The following is a 20,792-nucleotide window of genomic DNA, read 5'->3' as shown; positions in this document are numbered from 1 at the left end:
GCACTCGCATCCCTTAGGTTAGGTAGTGGTGCAGATCTGCTTGTATTACAAAAGAATTGGAGTATAAGAGTGAAAACATTTAACAGCAATTATATCATCATAATAGGCAGTCCCTCGAAATGAGGATGACTTGCTTCCAAAAAGAGATGAGTTCACAGGTGTTTCAATGAAGGACCGAATATTCCAGATCCCGAATTATATCTTAAAGGGTGGAAGATGCCTGTGCATGGATTTTTTTAACGTGTGGAGACCGTTGCACACCAGCCACCACACGGGCTTGACAGAACTAGGTCTTGGTCCAGTGGCAAGGATTACCCAAGACGACTGGAGACCAGCTCTGCTGCACTTATATCGGGCCTTGGTGAGACCACACCTGGAGTACTGTGTAAAGTTTTGGTCTCTTTACCTAAGGAAGGATATACTTGCCATAGAGGGAGTGCAACGAAGATTTACCAGACTGATTCCTGGGATGGAAGGATTGTCCTATGAGGAGAGATTTAAGAGACTCGGCCTATATTCCGTAGAATTTAGAAGAATGAGGCAATCTCATTGAAACATAAAATTCTTAGAGCTTGACAGGATAGATGCAGGAAGGATGTTTCCCCTGGCTGGGAAGTCTAGAACTAGGGGTCACAGTCTCAGAATATGGGGTCAGCCATTTCGGACTGAGATGAGGAGACATTTCTCACTCAAAAGGCTGTGAATCTTTGGAATTCTCGACCACAGAGGGCTGTGGAGGCTCCGTTGCTGAGTATATTCAAGACAGAGATCAATAGATTTTTAGATACTGTGAATCAAGAGATATTGGGATAGTGCAGGTAGGTAGAGTTGAGCTAGAAGATCAGCCATTAACTTACTGAATGGCGAAGCAGGCTCCTGCTCCTATTTCTTATGTTCTTGTGTTCATACATACTTAGAGTGCTGCCACAGCCCCTACTGTCTGTGTGTAGGAAGGCCTTCAGTCCATACTATTCTCATAAACAGGAGCGCTGCCGAAGTTCTTATATAGGAGTTCCCCCAATATAAACTGTTCCTATAGAGGAGTTCCCCCAATATAAACTGTTCCTATATAGGAGTTCCCCCAATATAAACTGTTCCTATATAGGAGTTCCCCCAATATAAACTGTTCCTATATAGGAGTGACCCCCAATATATACTGTTCCTACATAGGAGTGCCCCCTAATATATACTGTTCCTACATAGGAGTGCCCCCTAATATATACTGTCCCTGTATAGGAGTGCCCCCCAATATATACTGTTCCTATATAGGAGTGCCCCGTAATATATGATGTTCCTATATAGGAGTGCCCCCTAATATATATACTGTTCCTATATAGGAGTGCCCCGTAATATATACTGTTCCTACATAGGAGTGCCCCCTAATATATACTGTTCCTGTATAGAAGTGCCCCCCAATATATACTGTCCCTATATAGGAGTGCCCCGTAATATATACTGTTCCTACATAGGAGTGCTCCCCAATATATACTGTTCCTACATAGGAGTGTCCCCTAATATATACTGTTCCTATTTAGGAATGCCCCGTAATATATACTGTTCCTACATAGGACTGCCCCCCAATATATACTGTTCCTGTATAGGAGTGCCCACTATATATACTGTTCCTGTATAGGAAAGCCCCCAATATATACTGTTCCTGTACAGAAGTGCCCCTAATATATACTGTTCCTATATAGGAGCACCCCAATATATACTGTTCCTGTATAGGAAAGCCCCCAATATATACTGTTCCTGTATAGGATTGCCCACTATATATACTGTTCCTGTATAGGAGCACCCCAATATATACTGTTTCTGTATAGGAGTGCCCACTATATATACTGTTCCTGTATAGGAAAGCCCCCAATATATACTGTTCCTGTATAGGAAAGCCCCCAATATATACTGTTCCTGTATAGCAGAGCCCCCAGTATATATTGGCCCTGAAATGCCAGCCTCCCCGGGTCCGTACGGAGTTTCTACGGACCTGGGAAGGCATCGGAAAAAACGTTTTTTGGCGTGCAATGCGCATGTGTTGAAAACCGGCTTTTCCGATCTGTCAAGTTTCTGGCTTGACAGATCTCCTGCATCTCTGGAGTGGTTACATTCCCACGGCAGAGATTGGGCTATTTGCCCATCTCTTGCCCTGCGAAGGTCCGTAAAACTATTGCGCATAGCTTACTTTTACCAACGTAAGAGTTTAAAAACATATCAAAAACACATAATATGTATTTTTAAATTTTATTTTAATGTTAAAAACCCTGCCCACTCAGGTCATTTTATTTTAAACCATAATTAAAAAAAAAATGTTAAATCGGAAAATATTTTTTTTCAAAACATTTCTATCAACTTTAATTTCTATAGTGTATTTATGTGAGGTGTTTTTTTTTAATGTTTTATGTACTGTTTGGGTGTTTGGGGGTGTTTCTCATTCAGAATAATAGGAGTTTCATACTTATGAAACTCCCATTACTATGAATGAGAAAATTCTTTACCGTGATTGGATGTCGAGGCCCGCGTGACTCCTACGGACGTCCCAACGTGAACGTGCTCCGTTGCGCAAGAAGAGGAGGCCTCGAGTCCGGGATCTCTGACGAGCATTCGACCAAAATGTAAGTGCACATCTTTTGTCCTATTTTTAGTCGAACGCCCGCGGGAAGAAGAAACCGGGATTTCAGGGCCATTGTTACACCCACTATATATACTGTTCCTATATAGGACGCCCCAATATACACTGTCCCTGTATAGGAGCGCCCCCGATATATACTGTTCTTGTTTAGGAACGCCCCATATATATACTGTTCCTGTATAGGAGTGCCCCCAATATATATTGTTCCTATATAAGAGTGTACTTCCATATATAATGTTCCTACATAGGGGTACCTGCAGGACATATTGTTCCTATATAGTTCTCCCAGTATATACTGTTCTTATATAGGCACGTCCGCCAGTCTAAAATTTCCTATATCGGAGTGCCCTCCTTTAATACTATTCCCATGTAGAATGCCTGCAGGATATACTGTTCCTTTATAGGAGTGCCCTCAATATATAGTGTTCCGATATAAGCATGTCCATTAGTCCCTATATAGTAGTGCCCCCAGTATATAATGTTTCTATATAGGGGTTCCTGCGGGGTACACTATGCCCCCACTCATATCCTGTTGAATGGAATCGAACGTTGACCCGTTCTACTTTGACTCCATCTGACTTCAAGCTCCTGGTCTGTGCACTGGTCCCCAATCAGTGCTCGTGCCTGGATGATTCAGTGTATTGTTATTGAACTGCAGCAAGATGCAAGTGCTGGAAATGATTACAGTGTTTACGACAAGCACAGGAAACCTGAGCACATACATCACTTAATCGCCCTTCGATGGAAGGCAACTGTTTGTGCCCAGGGCTAAAGCACAATAACATTCGTTAATCTCAACAAGGAATCTCTTCGAAAGGGTATATTTACTGAAACTAGCACTCATTCAACAGAATCCTACAAATACTGTGCAATTTAGAAGCGACAGTTATAACAGTCCCACTGTCCGATAGTTAATCAGTGTGTGAAGCACCATTAGTCCCAGTGTAGTGTACAGTTAATCTGTGTGTGTAGCCTGTTTGTCCCATTTTACTGTACAGTTGATTTCCACATTAAGGGCCCAAGTTTCCACATGATTTGCGCCTGATTTTTAGGAGCAACTGGTGGAGAACAGACTATCTTAGAAATCGTAATTCTCCACATTTTTTTTTCTGCAGTTCTAGTGAGGTAGAACAGTTCTACTTTGGAACAGAATTTTTTCTTCAAAAGGGGGCGTGTCCGGCCACTGACGCCTGATTTGAAAGTTTCCACAGTGAAAATGTACTCCAAACTAAAGTAGAATGGAGCAAGTGAAGATTTTTGTAGAACTGAAAAAACCTGTTCTACACATTAAAAAATCAGGCACAGGTTACAAATCAGGCGTCCAGAACGAGGTGGGGGGAAGGGAACTCATTAAATTCTACAATCAATCCTTATTTATACTTCTACAAATATTATACAAATAAATCCAACCTGAATAAACATTTATAAGCAAAGAAAAGATTAAATAAACCATCTTCCTACCTGTGTGAAAGTGCTTCAGCCAGGGAGAATGGTGCAGCAAGCCTCACAAAACGAGGGAGCCGATCGAACGCAGGCGGGGGGGGGGAGGAGGGAGCCGATCGAACGCAGGCGGGGGCGGGAGGAGGGAGCCGACCGAATGCGGGGAGGGGGGGGGGGGGAGGGAGCCGACCGAACGCAGGCGGGGGGGGGGAGGAGGGAGCCGATCGAACGCAGGCGGGGGCGGGAGGAGGGAGCCGACCGAATGCGGGGAGGGGGGGGGGGGAGGGAGCCGACCGAACGCAGGCGGGGGGGGGGAGGAGGGAGCCGATCGAACGCAGGCGGGGGCGGGAGGAGGGAGCCGACCGAATGCGGGGAGGGGGGGGGGGGGGGAAGGGAATGGAGCCGTTCCAGACGGCTGGCGGGAAAGAGAGAAGGCCGCAGGAAGCCTCAGAAATTGAGGAGCCATTTCCCGACGGCAAAAGGGGGAGGTCGTCGGGAAACGGCTGCCTCAACTTTCTGAGGCTTCCTGCACCCTTCTCACTGCTACAAGAAGCCTCTGTGCTGATGGCAATGTACTTTTATTAAAAAAATTTCAAAAACTAAACAGCTACAAAGAATTACAAAAATGGGCGAGTGCCAATGTTTTTTTCACACTGAGCATGTGCGAACGCTCCAACGCGCACGTGCAGCGTTGCCAGCAGGAAAAAAACTAATTTAAATAGTACCCGCCCCCTCCCACTTACAAAATCGGCGCGAGTGTAGGCTCCGCCCCCCTGGGCGCCGCGCCAAGCAGACAAGGAGCTCGTTTTTTTTCCGGCGCCGTTTTAGGCGCGAAAAACGGGCGCCCAGCTCGGAGGGGTGCCCATTTTTTAATCATGTGGAAACTTGGGCCCTATGTGCTGGTAAATTCATATCACTATAGCCCATGGAATGTAATACTGTTGTGGCGTCTTTCAGATGAGATTTCAAACATGGCCCGTCTGCCCTCTCAGGTGAGCGTAAAATATCCCATCACACTATTTCAAAGAGCAGGGGAGTTCTCCCCTGTGCCCTGGCCATTATTTATCCCTCACCAACATTACCAAAACAAATTTTGGGGAAAATTGCGGTCGGAGGCTTCCTTTGTACAAATGCCTCCGACCCGAAAAAAATCTACGGAAGTACCTGGTGGTCCCAGAGGAACGTAGAGATTCCGGTCAGAAGCTTAGATTCACTACGCAGCGTACAGGGAGATGTCTTTCAGGTACGTACGTACAAGCTAGAGTCACGTGGGCCTGGACCACCAATCACTAGGCAGTATTCTCATTGATAAAAATGGGAGCTCTGTTTGTACGGACTCCCATTACTATCAATGAGAAAAAGCCCTAAAACAGCGAAACATAGCATAATAAATAAATAAAACACCTCACATATTTAAAATTAATTGATATTAAATGCAATTAAATGTTTTAGAAAAAAAAATTTGGAGAATTTTTTTAATGTGTTTTAATAGTGTTAAAAATAAACTTACCTTAATGAACAGAGTTTTTAATATAAAAATGAGTGTTTACATTTAATTTTTATATGTTTTAAAACAGCGAGAGGTAATCTGTACAGTGACAGGATCCCAGCTGTCACATCACCTTTAAACATCACCTTTATCCGCACTAGTGCCGGGATGCAGGCCGAGGGGAGCAGAACTGGAAAAGAGGACAGTCAGGCAGCGAGGAGGGCACCTGTCCAGGAGTGAGGTATCGAGTTGAACGCCGACAGGCTGCGGCTCAACCGGGGCAGGCTGCACTAAAAACAAGCATAAAGTTTGAAGGACATTCGTGGGGCCTGACTTGGGCAAATAGCCCAATCACTCCTGTGCAAATGTCCTCTTCCCGGGGATGCAGATCTTGACAGATCGGAAAATCCGGTTTTCAGCGCATACGCATCTCAACCAGAAAACTGGCTTTTGCAAGAACTCGCCGGGTCTGTGCGCGCTCCGGTGAGTCCGGCATTTTCGGACCATTATCTGGTCATTACAACATTGCTGTTTGTGAGAGCTTGCTGTTCAGAAATTGGCTGCCGCTTTTCCTACAGTGACTGCACTTCAATAGTATTTCATTGGCTGTAGAGCACTTTGGGTCATCATGACGTTGTGAAAGGCGATATATAAATGCAAGACTTTCTTTCTGATGTCCTTAGAGATGTAACCACTTGGCTCCTACACGGACCCATTTGTTGAAGACTCTGACATAGCGGGGCCCAAGATCAATCCCAGGTCTGTGCTGTGTTCAGTAACTTCAGGCATGGCACTACTGTGGACCTCAGTGTCCCTAGGTTAAAGAAGGGCAAAAGTAACCAGGGCCCTGCTCCTGACCACTGCCTCCTGGTGAGGAATCGGAAAAGGTTGTGCCGTGGCGTCCCGTGACACCGTAGGAAGATTGATGACTCGGACAAAGTACCAGAGCACGATCACCGTGGTCGGAGGGCAGTCAGCAAGCAGTCAGAGTCCATGGGAACTGTCGGTGCCTTCTGCAGTAACAGTAGGGCCGACAATGCTCGGAGTGCAAACTGATCATTACACCCTCAGTGTATATACACGCAACGATTACAGACCCAATCATGAAGCGGACTGCACCCTGAATAGTCTCTTGTTCTGGACTCCTGTGCATCCAACACTTCCATCGCTGCACCATTGACAGCTGTACCTTCAGGCCCCAGCTCTCGAATTCCCTCGCTAAACCTTTCCCCCTCTCTTTCCTTTAAGATACTCCTTACAATCTGTATCACCAGTCCGAATATCTCCTTATGTGACTCGGTGTCAAAGTTTGTTTGTTAACACTCCTGTGAAGTGCTTTGGGATGTTTTACTACGTTAAAGGCGCCATATAAAAACAAGTTGTTGTTGTTGAACAGGGAGCTAAAGACCGAGAGCTACACAGGACCGGGAGCTACAGACTGAAATACACGGGGACAGATCAACAGGCCATGCACAATACTGAAAATATACCATCCCAATGAGCTCTCCGGTTCTTGGCTTCTGATCTTAAGCCTGAGCAGCGAGAGGTAATCTGTATAGTGACAGAATCCCAGCTGTCACATCACCTTTAAACGGCCAGCATCAAATATCCGCACTAGTGCTGGGATGCAGGCCGAGGGGAGCAGAACTGGAAAAGAGGACAGTCAGGCAGCGAGGAGGGCACCTATCCAGGAGTGAGATATCGAGTTGAACGCCGACAGGCTGCAGCTCAACCGGGGCAGACTGCACTCAACCCATTATAGTGCCGCCAATCTTGTTCGAGGGGGTGAAGGGTCGGGGTCATTTTGGGGTGAGGGGTGAAAAATCAGAGCCTTTTAGCGAGAGAAGGGTCGGGGCCTTTGGGGTGAGGGGTGAAAGGTCGCAGCCTTTGAACGGGAGAAGGGTCAGGGCCTTGAGGGAGAGGGGTGAAAGGTCGGAGCCTTTGAGCGGGAGAAGGGTCAGGGCCTTGAGGGTGAGGGGTGAAGGGTCAGAGCCTTTGAGCGGGAGAAGGGTCGGGGCCTTTGGGGTGAAGAGTGAAGGGTCAGGGTTGTTCACATGTGCTCATCTTTTTTGGGTGGACGCAAGAAGCAATTCGAGACAGGCCTTGGTTTAACATCCCATCCCAGGGACTGTGTCACCCACTCTCAGTGCTGTGCAGCGACTGCTGAACATTGTGATGAAAGGCTTTAGATCCATTTCTGGAACAAACTATGTTCACCGCAATAAGTGGTTCAGTTAACTGACTTCCTTTCACAGGGGACTGTGAAATGTGGCAACTCCTGTCCCTGTAGCCAGTTCGTGAAGTCAGTTCAGGAAATGACGCTTCCTTTAGTTCTGTATCTCAGTGACCAGGTTAAAAAAGGGTGGGCCGGGCCTAGGCTGTAAGGCTCAAAGAAAAAAGGCCTGTTTCTCAACAGCTGCCTGGGGAGCTGGGGCTGAGTCATAAACAGACAGGGCAACTCAGCCCTCAAAACTGCAGCACTTCAGACTGCTAAATATAGACAGGCCAAAGAACTCCTGCTGCTCTCTCCCCGCAAAATCTTCAAGTGATTTTTTTAATTAGCTTTGTTTCCTCAGAAAAACAAATGGAACAAGCTCCTTGAATCTCCCATTGTGGAGGGTCTGGGAGGGGGAGGGGGGGTCACACAGCAATCTGTGCATGTGCATCACCCTCTCTCTCACACCTACACCTCCAGGCTGTATGTAACTGTCTCTTTCTACCTCTTGCTTTATGGTTCTGTCACTCTGCCCCTCCCTCTGCCCCGCCCATTTTCAGTCATTCCCTCCCTCCGCCTCTCCCTTCCTCCCTCTCTCAGGCTCGCACTCCCTCCCCTTTGCAGATCTATCATAATTAGGGAACTGTTAGGAGTGACAATTCTAGTCAGCGGGAATAACACAGATGGGGAGGCACTGTTTATTTCAAAATGTGATCTGTCACATCGATTTCAGGCCCCCAGTCTCAACATCAAGCACTCCCAGGACAGGTACAGCACGGGGTTAGATACAGAGTCACTGTCCCATCAAGCACTCCCAGGACAGGTACAACACGGGGTTAGATACAGAGTCACTGTCCCATCAAGCACTCCCAGGACAGGTACAACACGGGGTTAGATACAGAGTCACTGTCCCATCAAGCACTCCCAGGACAGGTACAGCACGGGGTTAGATACAGAGTCACTGTCCCATCAAGCACTCCCAGGGCAGGTACAACACGGGGTTAGATACAGAGTCACTGTCCCATCAAGCACTCCCAGGGCAGGTACAGCACGGGGTTAGATACAGAGTCACTGTCCCATCAAGCACTCCCAGGACAGGTACAGCACGGGGTTAGATACAGAGTCACTGTCCCATCAAGCACTCCCAGGACAGGTACAGCACGGGGTTAGATACAGAGTCACTGTCCCATCAAGCACTCCCAGGGCAGGTACAGCACGGGGTTAGATACAGAGTAAAGCTCAGTGAAATTGGCAACAGTATCAAACTAGGGGGCAGGATTGTGCAGTGGAGCCACGCTCACAAGAAGCTGCCCTGTGACTAGCCAGAACCATGACCAGGGTAGACCTTCAGATCTCACTAGTCGGACTTCAGCGTAAGTCCCACATGCCCACATTCTATTAATCAGACAAGTCGCTCGTCCAAAAATAGCCGTGAGTTTCTGGTAAAGCAATGTCTGAGTTTGCCAAGGTGTGACTTGTGTTACTGAGAATGTTAGTCACGCTCTGCTCAGCTAGTTACACCTTAACCCAGCTTAGCTTAGCTGCATTGTTACATATCGTACTCCGAGCGACTGTACCAGTGCAGGGAGGGGCACTTCCTTCAGCAGCTGCTCTATGACCTGCCCCGATTGAGTTAACTGTGAGGCAATGTCTGCCCATGCACAAAATTTAACATTGGAAAAGCCGATCACGAGAGGGAATGTTGCTCTTGGGTATGTTCTGAAATGTGCAGGGCAATGCCAGCTTCGTGGATTATAGAACCCTGTAAATTTAACCATAACACACACACACTCCGCACATACACCATACCCCCAGGCACACACACCCCTCCATCCGGCAATATTACTTTAAAAAATGTTTGGGGTGCGCGTCTCCATTAATGCCTGCACGTGTTTTTCTATTTAAAAGCTTATGTTTGGGTGCTGGAGCTCCAGACGGGAACATTGCCTCCCGGGCTCCCCCCTCCTTGGGCACTCCACCTTGGGCACACATCCCCTGGGCAAACACACACACTCACTCACCCTGAGCGCACCCACACACATACACACATACATACACACACACACACACACATACACACCCTGAGCATCACCATAGAGAGCCACAGACTCTGTCACAGGTGGGACAGATAGTCGTCGAGGGATGGGGTGGGTGGGACAGGTTTGCCGCACGCTCTTTCCGCTGCCTGCGCATGCTCTCGCCGATGAGACTCGAGGTTCTCAGCGCCCTCTCGGATGCACTTCCTCCACTTAGGGCGGTCTTGGGCCAGGGACTCCCAGGTGTCAGTGGGGATGTTGCATTTTATCAGGGAGGCTTTGAGAGTATCCTTGTAATGTTTCTGCTGCCACCCTTGATCTTGTTTGCCATGAAGGAGTTCCGAGTAGACCACTTGCTTTGGGAGTCTCGTGTCTGGCATGCGGACAATGCGAACACACACACACACACACCCACCTTGAGCGCGCACACACACACATCCTGAGCACGTACACACACACACTCACACTCACCTTGAGCGCGCGCACACACACCGAGCACACACATACACAAACACACCCTGAACACGCACATGCACACTCACACTCACCTTGAGTGCACACACACACACACACACACACACACACACACCCTGAGCACACCAACCATCATCATAGGGAGTCCCTCGGAATCGAGGAAGACTTGCTTCCACTCTAAAAATGAGTCCTTAGGTGGCTGCACAGTCCAATACGAGAACCACAGTCCCTGTCAAAGGTGGAACAGACAGTCGTTGAGGGAAAGGGTGGGTGGGACAGGTTTGCCGCACGCTCTTTCCACTGCCTGCACTTGATTTCTGCATGCTCTCGGCGATGAGACTCGAGGTGCTCAGCGCCCTCCCAGATGCACTTCCTCTACTTAGGGCAGTCTTTGGACAGGGACTCCCAGGTGTCAGTGGGTGTTGCCCTTTATCAAGGAGGATGTGAGGGTGTCCTTGTAACATTTTCTTTGCCCAACTTTGGCTCGTTTGCCATGAAGGAGTTCCGAATAGAGCGCTTGCTTTGGGAGTCTCGTGTCTGGCATGCAAACAATGCGAACATACACACTCACCCTGAGCACACATACACTCAACCTGAGCACACCATCATCATAGGCAGTCCCTTGGAATCGAGGAAGACTTACTTCCACTCTAAAAATGAATCCTTAGGTGGCTGAACAATCCAATACGAGAACCACAGTCCCTGTCACAGGTGGGACAGATAGTCGTTGAGGGTAAGGGTGGGTGGGACTGGTTTGCCGCACACTCTTTCCGCTGCCTACGCTTGATTTCTGCATGCTCTCGGCGACGAGATTCGAGGTACTCAGCGCCCTCCCGGATGCACTTTCTCCACTTAGGGAGGTCTTTGGCCAGGGACTCCCAGGTGTCAGTGGGAATGTTGCACTTTATCAGGGAGGCTTTGAGGGTATCCTTGTAGTGTTTCCGCTACTCCCCTTGACCTTGTTTGCCGTGAAGGAGTTCCGAGTAGAACACGTGCTTTGGGAGTCTCGTGTCTGGCATGCGGACAATGCGAACACATACACACACCCTGAGCACGCATACACACACACACACACTCACCTTGAGCGCATACACACACACACACACCCTGAGCGCGCGCGAGCACGCACACACACACACACACACACACACACATACACACCCTGAGCGTACACACACACACAAACACCCTGAGCGCACACACACACACACACACACACATTGAGCGCGCGCGCGCACACACACACTCACACACACACCCTGAGCGCACACACACACATTGAGCGCGCGCGCACACACACACTCACACACACACCCTGAGCGCACACACACACAGCACAGACACACATATTCTGGTTCTATGTATTCCTGGACATGAATACATTATTTCATCACATGACCCTCCCGACCAGTCAAACAGCCTTTTTTCCCCCCATTCACCAATATTTTAATAACTAATGAACAAAAGTATTCAAAGAAAATGGAAAAAAACATACAATTTTCCTTCCGGATTGCTCACTGCAGTGTCCAGGAGATGAATCTTTAATTTCTGGAGACTCCAGAACAATCCTGGAGGGTTGGCGACCTTAGCTGCCCAGTTAGAGGCATCAGTGAATGTTAGTGACCGTGCCCCTCCCCCGCTATGTATACAGACTCACTCACCCTATCAGCATTCAGTTATGTGAGGGCCAAGTAAGATTTAAAAATAGGCCAAATGCATTTGCTAAATTAACTAGAGAGAGACAGAGAGAGACGCGCACATAGACAGAGAGGGACAATGAGAGACAGAGAGAGAGAGACAGAGATGGACAGAGAGAGAGAGAGAGAGAGAGACGTACATAGACAAAAAGAGAGACAATGAGAGACAGAGAGAGAGATAGACAGAGAATGAGACAGAGAGAGACAATGAGAGAGAAACGCAGAGAGAGATAGACAGAGAGAGTGAGACAGAGAGAGACAATGAGAGAGAAACGCAGAGAGAGAGAGATAGACAGAGAGAGTGAGACAGAGAGAGAGACAGACAAACAGACAGAGACAGACAGTGACAGACAGACAGAGAGACACAGAGAGACATGCACATAGACAGAGAGAGACACACAGAGAGAGGCACATAGACAGAAAGAGAAAGAGACACACACACATACAGAGACACACACATTGTCATGGAGGCAGAGAGACACAGAGAGACATGCACATATAGTCAGGGACACAGAGACACACACATATAGTCAGAGACAGAAAGAGAAACAGAGAGACACACAAACATATAGTCAGAGACAGAAAGAGAAACAGAGAGACACACAAACATATAGTCAGAGACACAGAGAGAGAGACACACACACAGACTGACAGATTCCACTAAGTGATGCAATGCTCACTCCCGCTGTGTTTCCCGCTGTCTACCGCTTTCACACAGGCACTTCCTGTGCGGGTTTCTCTGTTCAGGCTGGGCTGTGAGAACACAATTAGCAGCCGATGTGCTCAGCACCACACATGCAGAACATACCTGGCAGAGCACAGCTGGGGGCGAAGGGAGCTGGCAATAATGCTGCTCCCCACCTACCTCACCCAAAGAGGACCCTCATTTCTGAACCATCGCTCTCCCCCACATTGTTTAATACAGACACTCTCATCATGGGACACTGCTGTATTTTGCATTAAATTGAGTATGTGATGCTTATCTGCCACTCCGAACATTCTAGAGGCTTCCAGCATGCCCTGGACCTAGGTTGTTTGACCTTTGTAACATTTTCCTCGGGTTAAGAGTGCTGCTTTAGATACTCTGGGCTAGATGAATAAAATCTATGTGACACACATGGTTGGGGGAATAATATGTACGTGACACTCAGGGGTGGGGAAACAAAAGGTATGTGATGCACAGGATTGGGGGCAATAAAAGGTGTGTAATGCTTGGCTGAGGGTTAATATATACGTGACACACAGGTCTGGGGGTGTTAAAAGATTTGTGATGCTCCGAGCCGAGAGGGTGGGAGGTGCAACCTCATGACACTCAGGGCCATAGGCCCAGTCCGTCTGCCCCTAGGCCTTCCCCTCCACCTCCAGCCCTCCCCCCCCCTCCCCCATCCCTGCCCTCGGTCCGTCTGCCCCCTCTGCCATTCCCCCATCCGTCCAAAGCCAGAATCCTGCTTGGGCTGATCGCACGGTAATTCCGTGTTCACTGTTTGTTGCCGTTCCCGGAATCCCCACAACAGATCATTACAGGCATATGGTAAACCCCCTTCCTTCTCCAGGTCCCAGCGCTGAGGTGACACAGATCTTTTGTAAACATTTCCTATTTTTTTCCCCTTCCCCCAGAAGGTGCTGGGGTCAATTCCATTGGCACCAAGTACCACCCAGAAGTGACCCTAGTGCGGACAAGCTATTTGACACTGGGAGCAGTGCAGTCGAATCAATCCTGTTCCCATCTGATGCCCCTACCATACACGCACTCTTTAACAGAGTCAGGGGGCAGTGATCAGGAGCAGGAACTCTGGTTGCTCAGACCAGCTGAATTCCCCCACTATCATTCTGGTAAAATGAGTGAAAATGGAAGTATGTTTGATTGCGCTGTACAGCTTTGCCAGCCCTATCTGTAGCATTAGCTCAAGGTAGGGAATTCACCTGTATTTACCCTCTCTAAGGCCTTCACATCCTTCCTAAAGTGCGGTGCCCAGAATTGAACACAATATCCAGTGTTTTATACAGGTTTAGCATAATCTCCTTGCTTTTGAACTCTATGCCTCTGTTTATAAAACCAAGGATCCCCTATGTAATTTTAACAGCCTTCTCAACTTGTCCTGCCACCATCAAAGATTTGTCTACATACACCCACAGGTCTCTCTGTCCCCGCACCCCCTTTAAAATTGCACCATTTAGTTCCTATTGCCTCTCCTCAATCTTCCTACCAAAATGCATCAATTCACACTTCTCTGCATTAAATTGCATCTGCCATGCATCTGCCCATTTCACCAGTCTATCTCTGTCCTCCTGAAGCCTGCTACTATCTACCTCACTGTTTATTACACTTCCAGGTTTTGTGTCATCTGCAAATTTTGAAATTATGCCCTGTATACCCAAGTCCAAGTCATTAATAGATCTCAAACAGAAACTTGGGGAACATCATTACACACTTCCCTGCAGTCTGAAAAACAACCATTCATCGCTACTCTCTGCTTTTTGTTCCTCAACCAATTTTGTATCTACACTGCCACTATCCCTTTCATCCCAGGGGCTTCAATTTTGCTAACAAGTCTATTACGTGATACTTTATCAAACACCTTCTGAAAGTCCATATATACAACATCAACCGCACTACCCTCATCCAAATCGGAAAAACAAATGACTGTATTCATTCAGGATGGTTCACATATAGAGCAAAATATTCCTGATGGGGAGAGAGAGAGAGCAAGAGAGAGAGACGCAGGCAGGCAGAGAGGGAGAGAGAGAGAGAGAGAGAGAGAGAGAGAGAGGGGCCAGGGAGAGGGAGAGAGAGAGAGAACTCGGGAGAACGAGGCAGGGGGAGAGGGAAATAGTGTCAGCGTGTGTGCTCAGGGTTGGTGTGGTGTACTCCAGCCTTACCTCTCTGGCGATCAGATTCAGGGCATCGTCCTCTGCGGACAGTCGTTCCCGGTTGGCAATTCTTTTCCTACCAGGTCCTTGAGTCGCCATTCCCTACAAATTTAAAATAAAACATTTAATTCTCGTCTCGAACAAGATAAAACTGCAGGGTTCAAATTTACAGGCTGGAGCTCAGTAAAAATGGTAAGGGAGGGAATTTAAGGAGTGAGTGCAATTCTGAGTAAGTGGGCAGGTGAAGAGCCATACACCAGCCCCTTATTCATGCTATAATGGACTTGGGGGGTCTCATACAGTGTAGTCCAGCTCGCGCCTCACTCAGTCTGCAGCCCCGCTCTCTCCCTCTCTCCCACAGATAAACTATCTCTTTCTCTCTCACTGTGATACACAGTATCTCTCCAACAGACACTGTTCCTCTCTTCGCTGCCTGTGATATTTTATGTCTTCCTCTCTCCATTTCATACTCTGTATTTCTGTCCCTCCGATACCCTCTCCCTCCCTCTCTCTGACCCGCTGCCCCTCTATCCCTCCGATGCCCTGCCCCTTTGGTACTCATTCTCTCTCTCCTTCCCTTTGGTACTGAGTTTCCGTCTCTGTGTCCCTCTCTCCGTCTGTGTCCCTCTCTTGCTCTGGCCCTCTCTCCCTTTTGTCCTCAGCACCTCTCTGCTCTGGCCCTCTCTAATTCTGGTCCTCAGTATTGCCCTCCCACTGGCTCGCTCTCCATTTGGAACTCGATCTCTGTCTGGCTCTCCCTGTGATACTCTGTGGAGCCGAAATTGCCCTGTTCTGCGGTTCCAGGGGGCGTGAAACTGTTTTCTGTTGTGCAGGAGTTAGCGAAGACACTGACACGGTAGCGCCGCACCCAGCTAGTAGCGCTTACGTCATCGCCATGCGCAGCAACCCTTTAGCGCCCACGGCGGAAATTGGCCAGCACCCCGTGAGGTGTATCAGCGCAACCCCACGGGTCGCGAAATGGCCCGACCTCCGCTCCTGTGGTGGAAGTTAAAGGGGAGGTGTGGAGCACTGCGTGCCGCCATATTTGTTTTGGCCGACTCACTTGTCGACCCCCTTCAGTTTTTCTTATGCCTGTTCTTGGCCGCCATCGTGCAACTTGACACTCCATTTGGCTGCTGGGCTGCGGCCTAGTGGAGGCCATCATAGGTCCGGCAGAGTGCGTACCGGCCCTCTCCTTTCACGGAAAGGGAGGGGCATTGGTAAAGCCTCAGTGCGCCACATAGCGCTGACAAACGCTCCAAGTAGCACCTCCGAAACCGCCTAACAAGAAGTGGAGCGCGTGACATTGTGCTCCACTTCCTGTGAGGGGCGGTAACCGCAATTTCACGGCCAGGGTGGGACTTCTGGGCCGGGTGAAGGAAGTACCTCTCCGGCTCAGTTACTGCCCCCAAACGGGGCGCTCGGGAATATTGCCCTCTGTATCTCTCTCTTCCTTTGATACTCCAGATCACACTGCATCTAATAGTCCATACTTCCCTCTCTTCATCTAATACATTGGATCTCTCCCTCTCTGATAGTCTGGATCTCCCTCCCAGTGATCTCAATCTCTCACCTCGCAGTGATCTCACTCCCTCTCCCCCCAGTGATCTCAGTCACTCTCCCCCCAGTGATCTCAGTCACTCTCCCCCCAGTGATCTCAGTCACTCTCCCCCCAGTGATCTCAGTCACTCTCCACCCAGTGATCTCAGTCACTCTCCCCCCAGTGATCTCGGTCCCTCTCCACCCAGTGTTCTCGGTCCCTCTCCACCCAGTGATCTCGGTCCCTCTCCCGCAGTGATCTCGTTCCCTCTCCCCCAGTGATCTCAGTCCCACTCCCCCAGTGATCTCGGTCCCTCTCCCCCAGTGATCTCGGTCCCTCTCCCCCAGTGATCTCGTTCCCTCTCCCCCCAGTGATCTCGGTCCCTCTCCCCCAGTGATCTCAGTCCCTCTTCCCAAGTGATCTCAGTCCCTCTCCCCCAGTGATCTCAATCCCTCTCCCCTCAGTGATCTCGGTCCCTCTCCCCCCAGTGATCTCGGTCCCTCTCCCCCAGTGATCTCGGTCCCTCTCCCCCAGTGATCTCAATCCCTCTCCGCCCAGTGATCTCAGTCTCTCTCCCCCCAGTGATCTCAATCTCTCTCCTCGCAGTGATCTCACTCCCTCTCCCCCCAGTGATCTCGGTCCCTCTCCCCCCAGTGATCTCGTTCCCTCTCCCCCCAGTGATCTCGGTCCCTCTCCCCCAGTGATCTCGGTCCCTCTCCCCCAGTGATCTCAGTCCCTCTCCCCCCAGTGATCTCAGTCCCTCTCCCCGCAGTGATCTCGGTCCCTCTCCCCCAGTGATCTCAGTCCCTCTCCCCCCAGTGATCTCGGTCCCTCTCCCCCCAGTGATCTCGGTCCCTCTCCCCCCAGTGATCTCGGTTCCTCTCCCCCAGTGATCTCAGTCCCTCTCCCCCCAGTGATCTCAGTCCCTCTCCCCGCAGTGATCTCGGTCCCTCTCCCCCAGTGATCTCAGTCCCTCTCCCCCCAGTGATCTCGGTCCCTCTCCCCGCAGTGATCTCGGTCCCTCTCCCCCAGTGATCTCGGTCCCTCTCCCTCCAGTGATCTCGGTCCCTCTCCCCCAGTGATCTCAGTCCCTCTCCCCGCAGTGATCTCGGTCCCTCTCCCCCAGTGATCTCAGTCCCTCTCCCCCCAGTGATCTCAGTCCCTCTCCCCCCAGTGATCTCAGTCCCTCTCCCCCCAGTGATCTCGGTCCCTCTCCTCTCCCCTAGTGATCTCGGTCCCTCTCCCCCAGTGATTTCCGTCCCTCTCCCCCCAGTGATCTCGGTCCCTCTCCCCCCAGTGATCTCGGTCCCTCTCCCCCAGTGATTTCCGTCCCTCTCCCCCAGTGATCTCAGTCCCTCTCCCCGCAGTGATCTCGGTCCCTCTCCCCCAGTGATCTCAGTCCCTCTCCCCGCAGTGATCTCGGTCCCTCTCCCCCAGTGATCTCAGTCCCTCTCCCCCCAGTGATCTCGGTCCCTCTCCTCTCCCCTAGTGATCTCGGTCCATCTCCCCCAGTGATCTCGGTCCCTCTCCCCCCAGTGATCTCAGTCTCTCTCCCCCCAGTGATCTCAGTCCCTCTCTTCTCCCCTAGTGATCGCGGTCCCTCTTCCCCCAGTGATTTCCGTCCCTCTCCCCCCATTGATCTCGGTCCCTCTCCTCTCCCCTAGTGATCTCGCTCCCTCTCCCCCCAGTGATCTTGGTCCCTCTCCTCTCCCCTGGTGATCTCGGTCCCTCTCCCCTCAGTGATCTTGGTCCCTCTCCTCTCCCCTAGTGATCTCGGTCCCTCTCCCCTCAGTGATCTCGGTCCCTCTCCTCTCCCCAGTGATCTCGGTCCCTCTCCCCCCAGTGATCTCGGTCCCTCTCTCCCCAGTGATCTCGGTCCCTCTCCTTTCCCCTAGTGATCCCGGTCCCTCTCCCCCCAGTGATCTCGGTCCCTCTCCTCTCCCCTAGTGAGCTCGGTCCCTCTCCCCCCAGTGATCTCGGTCCCTCTCCTCTCCCCTAGTGATCTCGGTTCCTCTCCTCTCCCCTAGTGATCTCGGTCCCTCTCCCCCCAGTGATCTCGGTCCCTCACCTCTCCCCTAGTGATCTCGGTCCCTCACCTCTCCCCTAGTGATCTCGGTTCCTCTCCTCTCCCCTAGTGATCTCTGTCCCTCTCCCCCCAGTGATCTCGGTCCCTCTCCTCTCCCCTAGTGATCCCGGTCCCTCTCCCCCCAGTGATCTCGGTCCCTCTCCTCTCCCCTAGTGAGCTCGGTCCCTCTCCCCCCAGTGATCTCGGTCCCTCTCCTCTCCCCCCAGTGATCTCGGTCCCTCTCCTCTCCCCTAGTGAGCTCGGTCCCTCTCCCCCCAGTGATCTCGGTCCCTCTCCCCCCAGTGATCTCGGTCCCTCACCTCTCCCCTAGTGATCTCGGTGCCTCTCCCCCCAGTGATCTCGGTCCCTCTCCCCCCAGTGATCTCGGTCCCTCTCCTCTCCCCTAGTGATCTCGGTCCCTCTCCCCCCAGTGATCCCGGTCGCTCTGATTCTCTGTCTCTCTATTACCCAGAGCCCGGCTCTGCTCCCTGCTCCCCTGCCCCGGCTCACCGGCACCCTCCACCGCTCTCCGCCCCGCTCCGATGCTATGTGTGCTGGCTGCTGTCACACAGGCGCCTCCCCGGGCCCGGCTCTGACTCCGGCTCCGGCTCCGGATGGAGTCCTGACCGCCGCCTGAAACATATTCCGGGGTCGGCCTGACTACTTAAAGGCGCCGCCCCGCGCCGCAATAAATATCGGCGATCAACAGAAATCCCTTTAAATCTGCCTGCTGGTACTTACAAATTTACCCCAAAATATAAAAAGCCAATGCCTATATATTAAATGAATCCAGCCCCTGTAAATATTAAATGAGCCCAGCCCCGATATATATTAAAGGAACCCCTATGTATTAAATTAACTATGCCCTGTATTAAAAACAGAAATGCTGGAAATACTCAGCAGGTCAGGCTGTGGAGAGAGAAACAGTTCACATTTCAGGTAATGACCCTTCGTCAGAACTGCTGAATTTTCGAACAATCGGCAGTTCTAAAGAAGGATCACCGACCTGAAACGTTAACTCTGTTTTTCTCTCCACAGATGCTGCCTGACCCGCTGGGATTGCCAGCATTTTCTGTTTTTATTTCAGAATCCAGCATCCGCAGTATTTTGCTTTTGTATGCCCCTGTATTATTTGGAGTCGTTTATAGTCTCCCAAGCAGTAGTTGTAATGAAGGGGAGAGTATAAATCAGGAAATTAGAAATGCCTGTCACAAGGGTAATACGGTAATCATGGGGGAAGTTAATCCACATATAGACTGAGCAAACCAAATTTGCAGTAATAATGTGGTGGACGAATTAATGGAATGTATTCAAGATAGTATTCTAGATCAGTATGGTGAGGAATCAACTAGGGAGCAGGCTATTTTAGATCTAGTATTGTGCAACGAGAAAGGATTAATTGTAGTAAAGGGAAGAGTGACCATAATATGATAGGATTTTATATTAAGATTAAAAACAATTTAGTTAAATCCGAAGCTAGAGTCTTAAATCTAAATAAAGCAAACTATGTAGGTATGAGGGACGAGTTGGCTAAGGTAGATTTAGAAACTACATTAAAAGATATTGTAATTAATTTGCATCATGGGTTCTTTGCTTAACAATTCATAGCAACACATTGCTATTAAGAATTAGTTGGTTTATTAACAATGGTTTGACAATCACAATACACATTATCAGTTCATCCACTAGGCTCACAGCTGCATACTTCATTGTGGAGAACCTAGTGACTGGGGTTTTATTGAGTCTTGTGAACACCACTTAATTGGCTAAGCCAGTCACAATGTAACAACTCTACAACTCTTTTGGGGGACAAAATAAACAGTTAGATCAAGTGCCCCCCGATCTGGGGGACACTCCAGACACTTTTCAACTGCCCTTTTAAAAAAATTTTTTGTTTTTTTGTGGAGTTTTTTTGTGATTTTTTGGGACAGCTCTACAACTCTTTTTGGGGAAAACAAAATTAAACATTAAATCAAGTGCCCCCTGATCTGGGGAACACTCCAGACACTTTTAACTGCCCTCTATTTTTTTTTGTTTTTTTTGTTTTTTTTTGTGGGTTTTTTTGTGATTTTTATTTTTGGGGACATTAAAATCATATAATTTACAAGTGCCCCCTATAAAAGGCGGGGGGGGGGGGACACAAAAACGGACAGCTCTACAAACCCGTGAGCATACTCACAGGTGAATGCATTATAGGTATGATGGTAGACAAGCAATGGCTAGCCTTTAATGAATTAATACATAATTTACAACAAATATACATTTCTTTAAGGCACAAAAACCCCACAAGAAAAGTGGTCCAGCTGTAGTTAACAACAGAAATTAAAGATCATATT

At 49.5% G+C, this 20,792-nt stretch overlaps 1 protein-coding gene across 2 annotated transcripts in view; it reads right to left on the bottom strand.

The window, feature by feature from the left end:
- Positions 1-19,078, bottom strand: part of lrrfip1b (leucine rich repeat (in FLII) interacting protein 1b) — a 134,017-nt gene extending 114,939 nt beyond the window's left edge. For both annotated transcript variants that reach the window (XM_070876229.1, XM_070876230.1), the window contains exons 1-2: positions 18,967-19,078; positions 14,861-14,953 (exon numbers count right to left, since the gene is read on the bottom strand). In XM_070876229.1, coding sequence (XP_070732330.1) covers positions 14,861-14,950 — 90 coding nt within the window. In that variant the 5' untranslated portion in view covers positions 14,951-14,953; positions 18,967-19,078. The remainder of the gene's footprint in view (positions 1-14,860; positions 14,954-18,966) is intronic.
- Positions 19,079-20,792: the final 1,714 nt, after the last annotated feature.

The sequence above is a fragment of the Pristiophorus japonicus genome, chromosome 3, assembly GCF_044704955.1.
Source record: "Pristiophorus japonicus isolate sPriJap1 chromosome 3, sPriJap1.hap1, whole genome shotgun sequence".
Taxonomy (NCBI): Eukaryota; Metazoa; Chordata; class Chondrichthyes; family Pristiophoridae; genus Pristiophorus; species Pristiophorus japonicus.
This window is presented reverse-complemented; position numbering and strand designations above follow the sequence as displayed.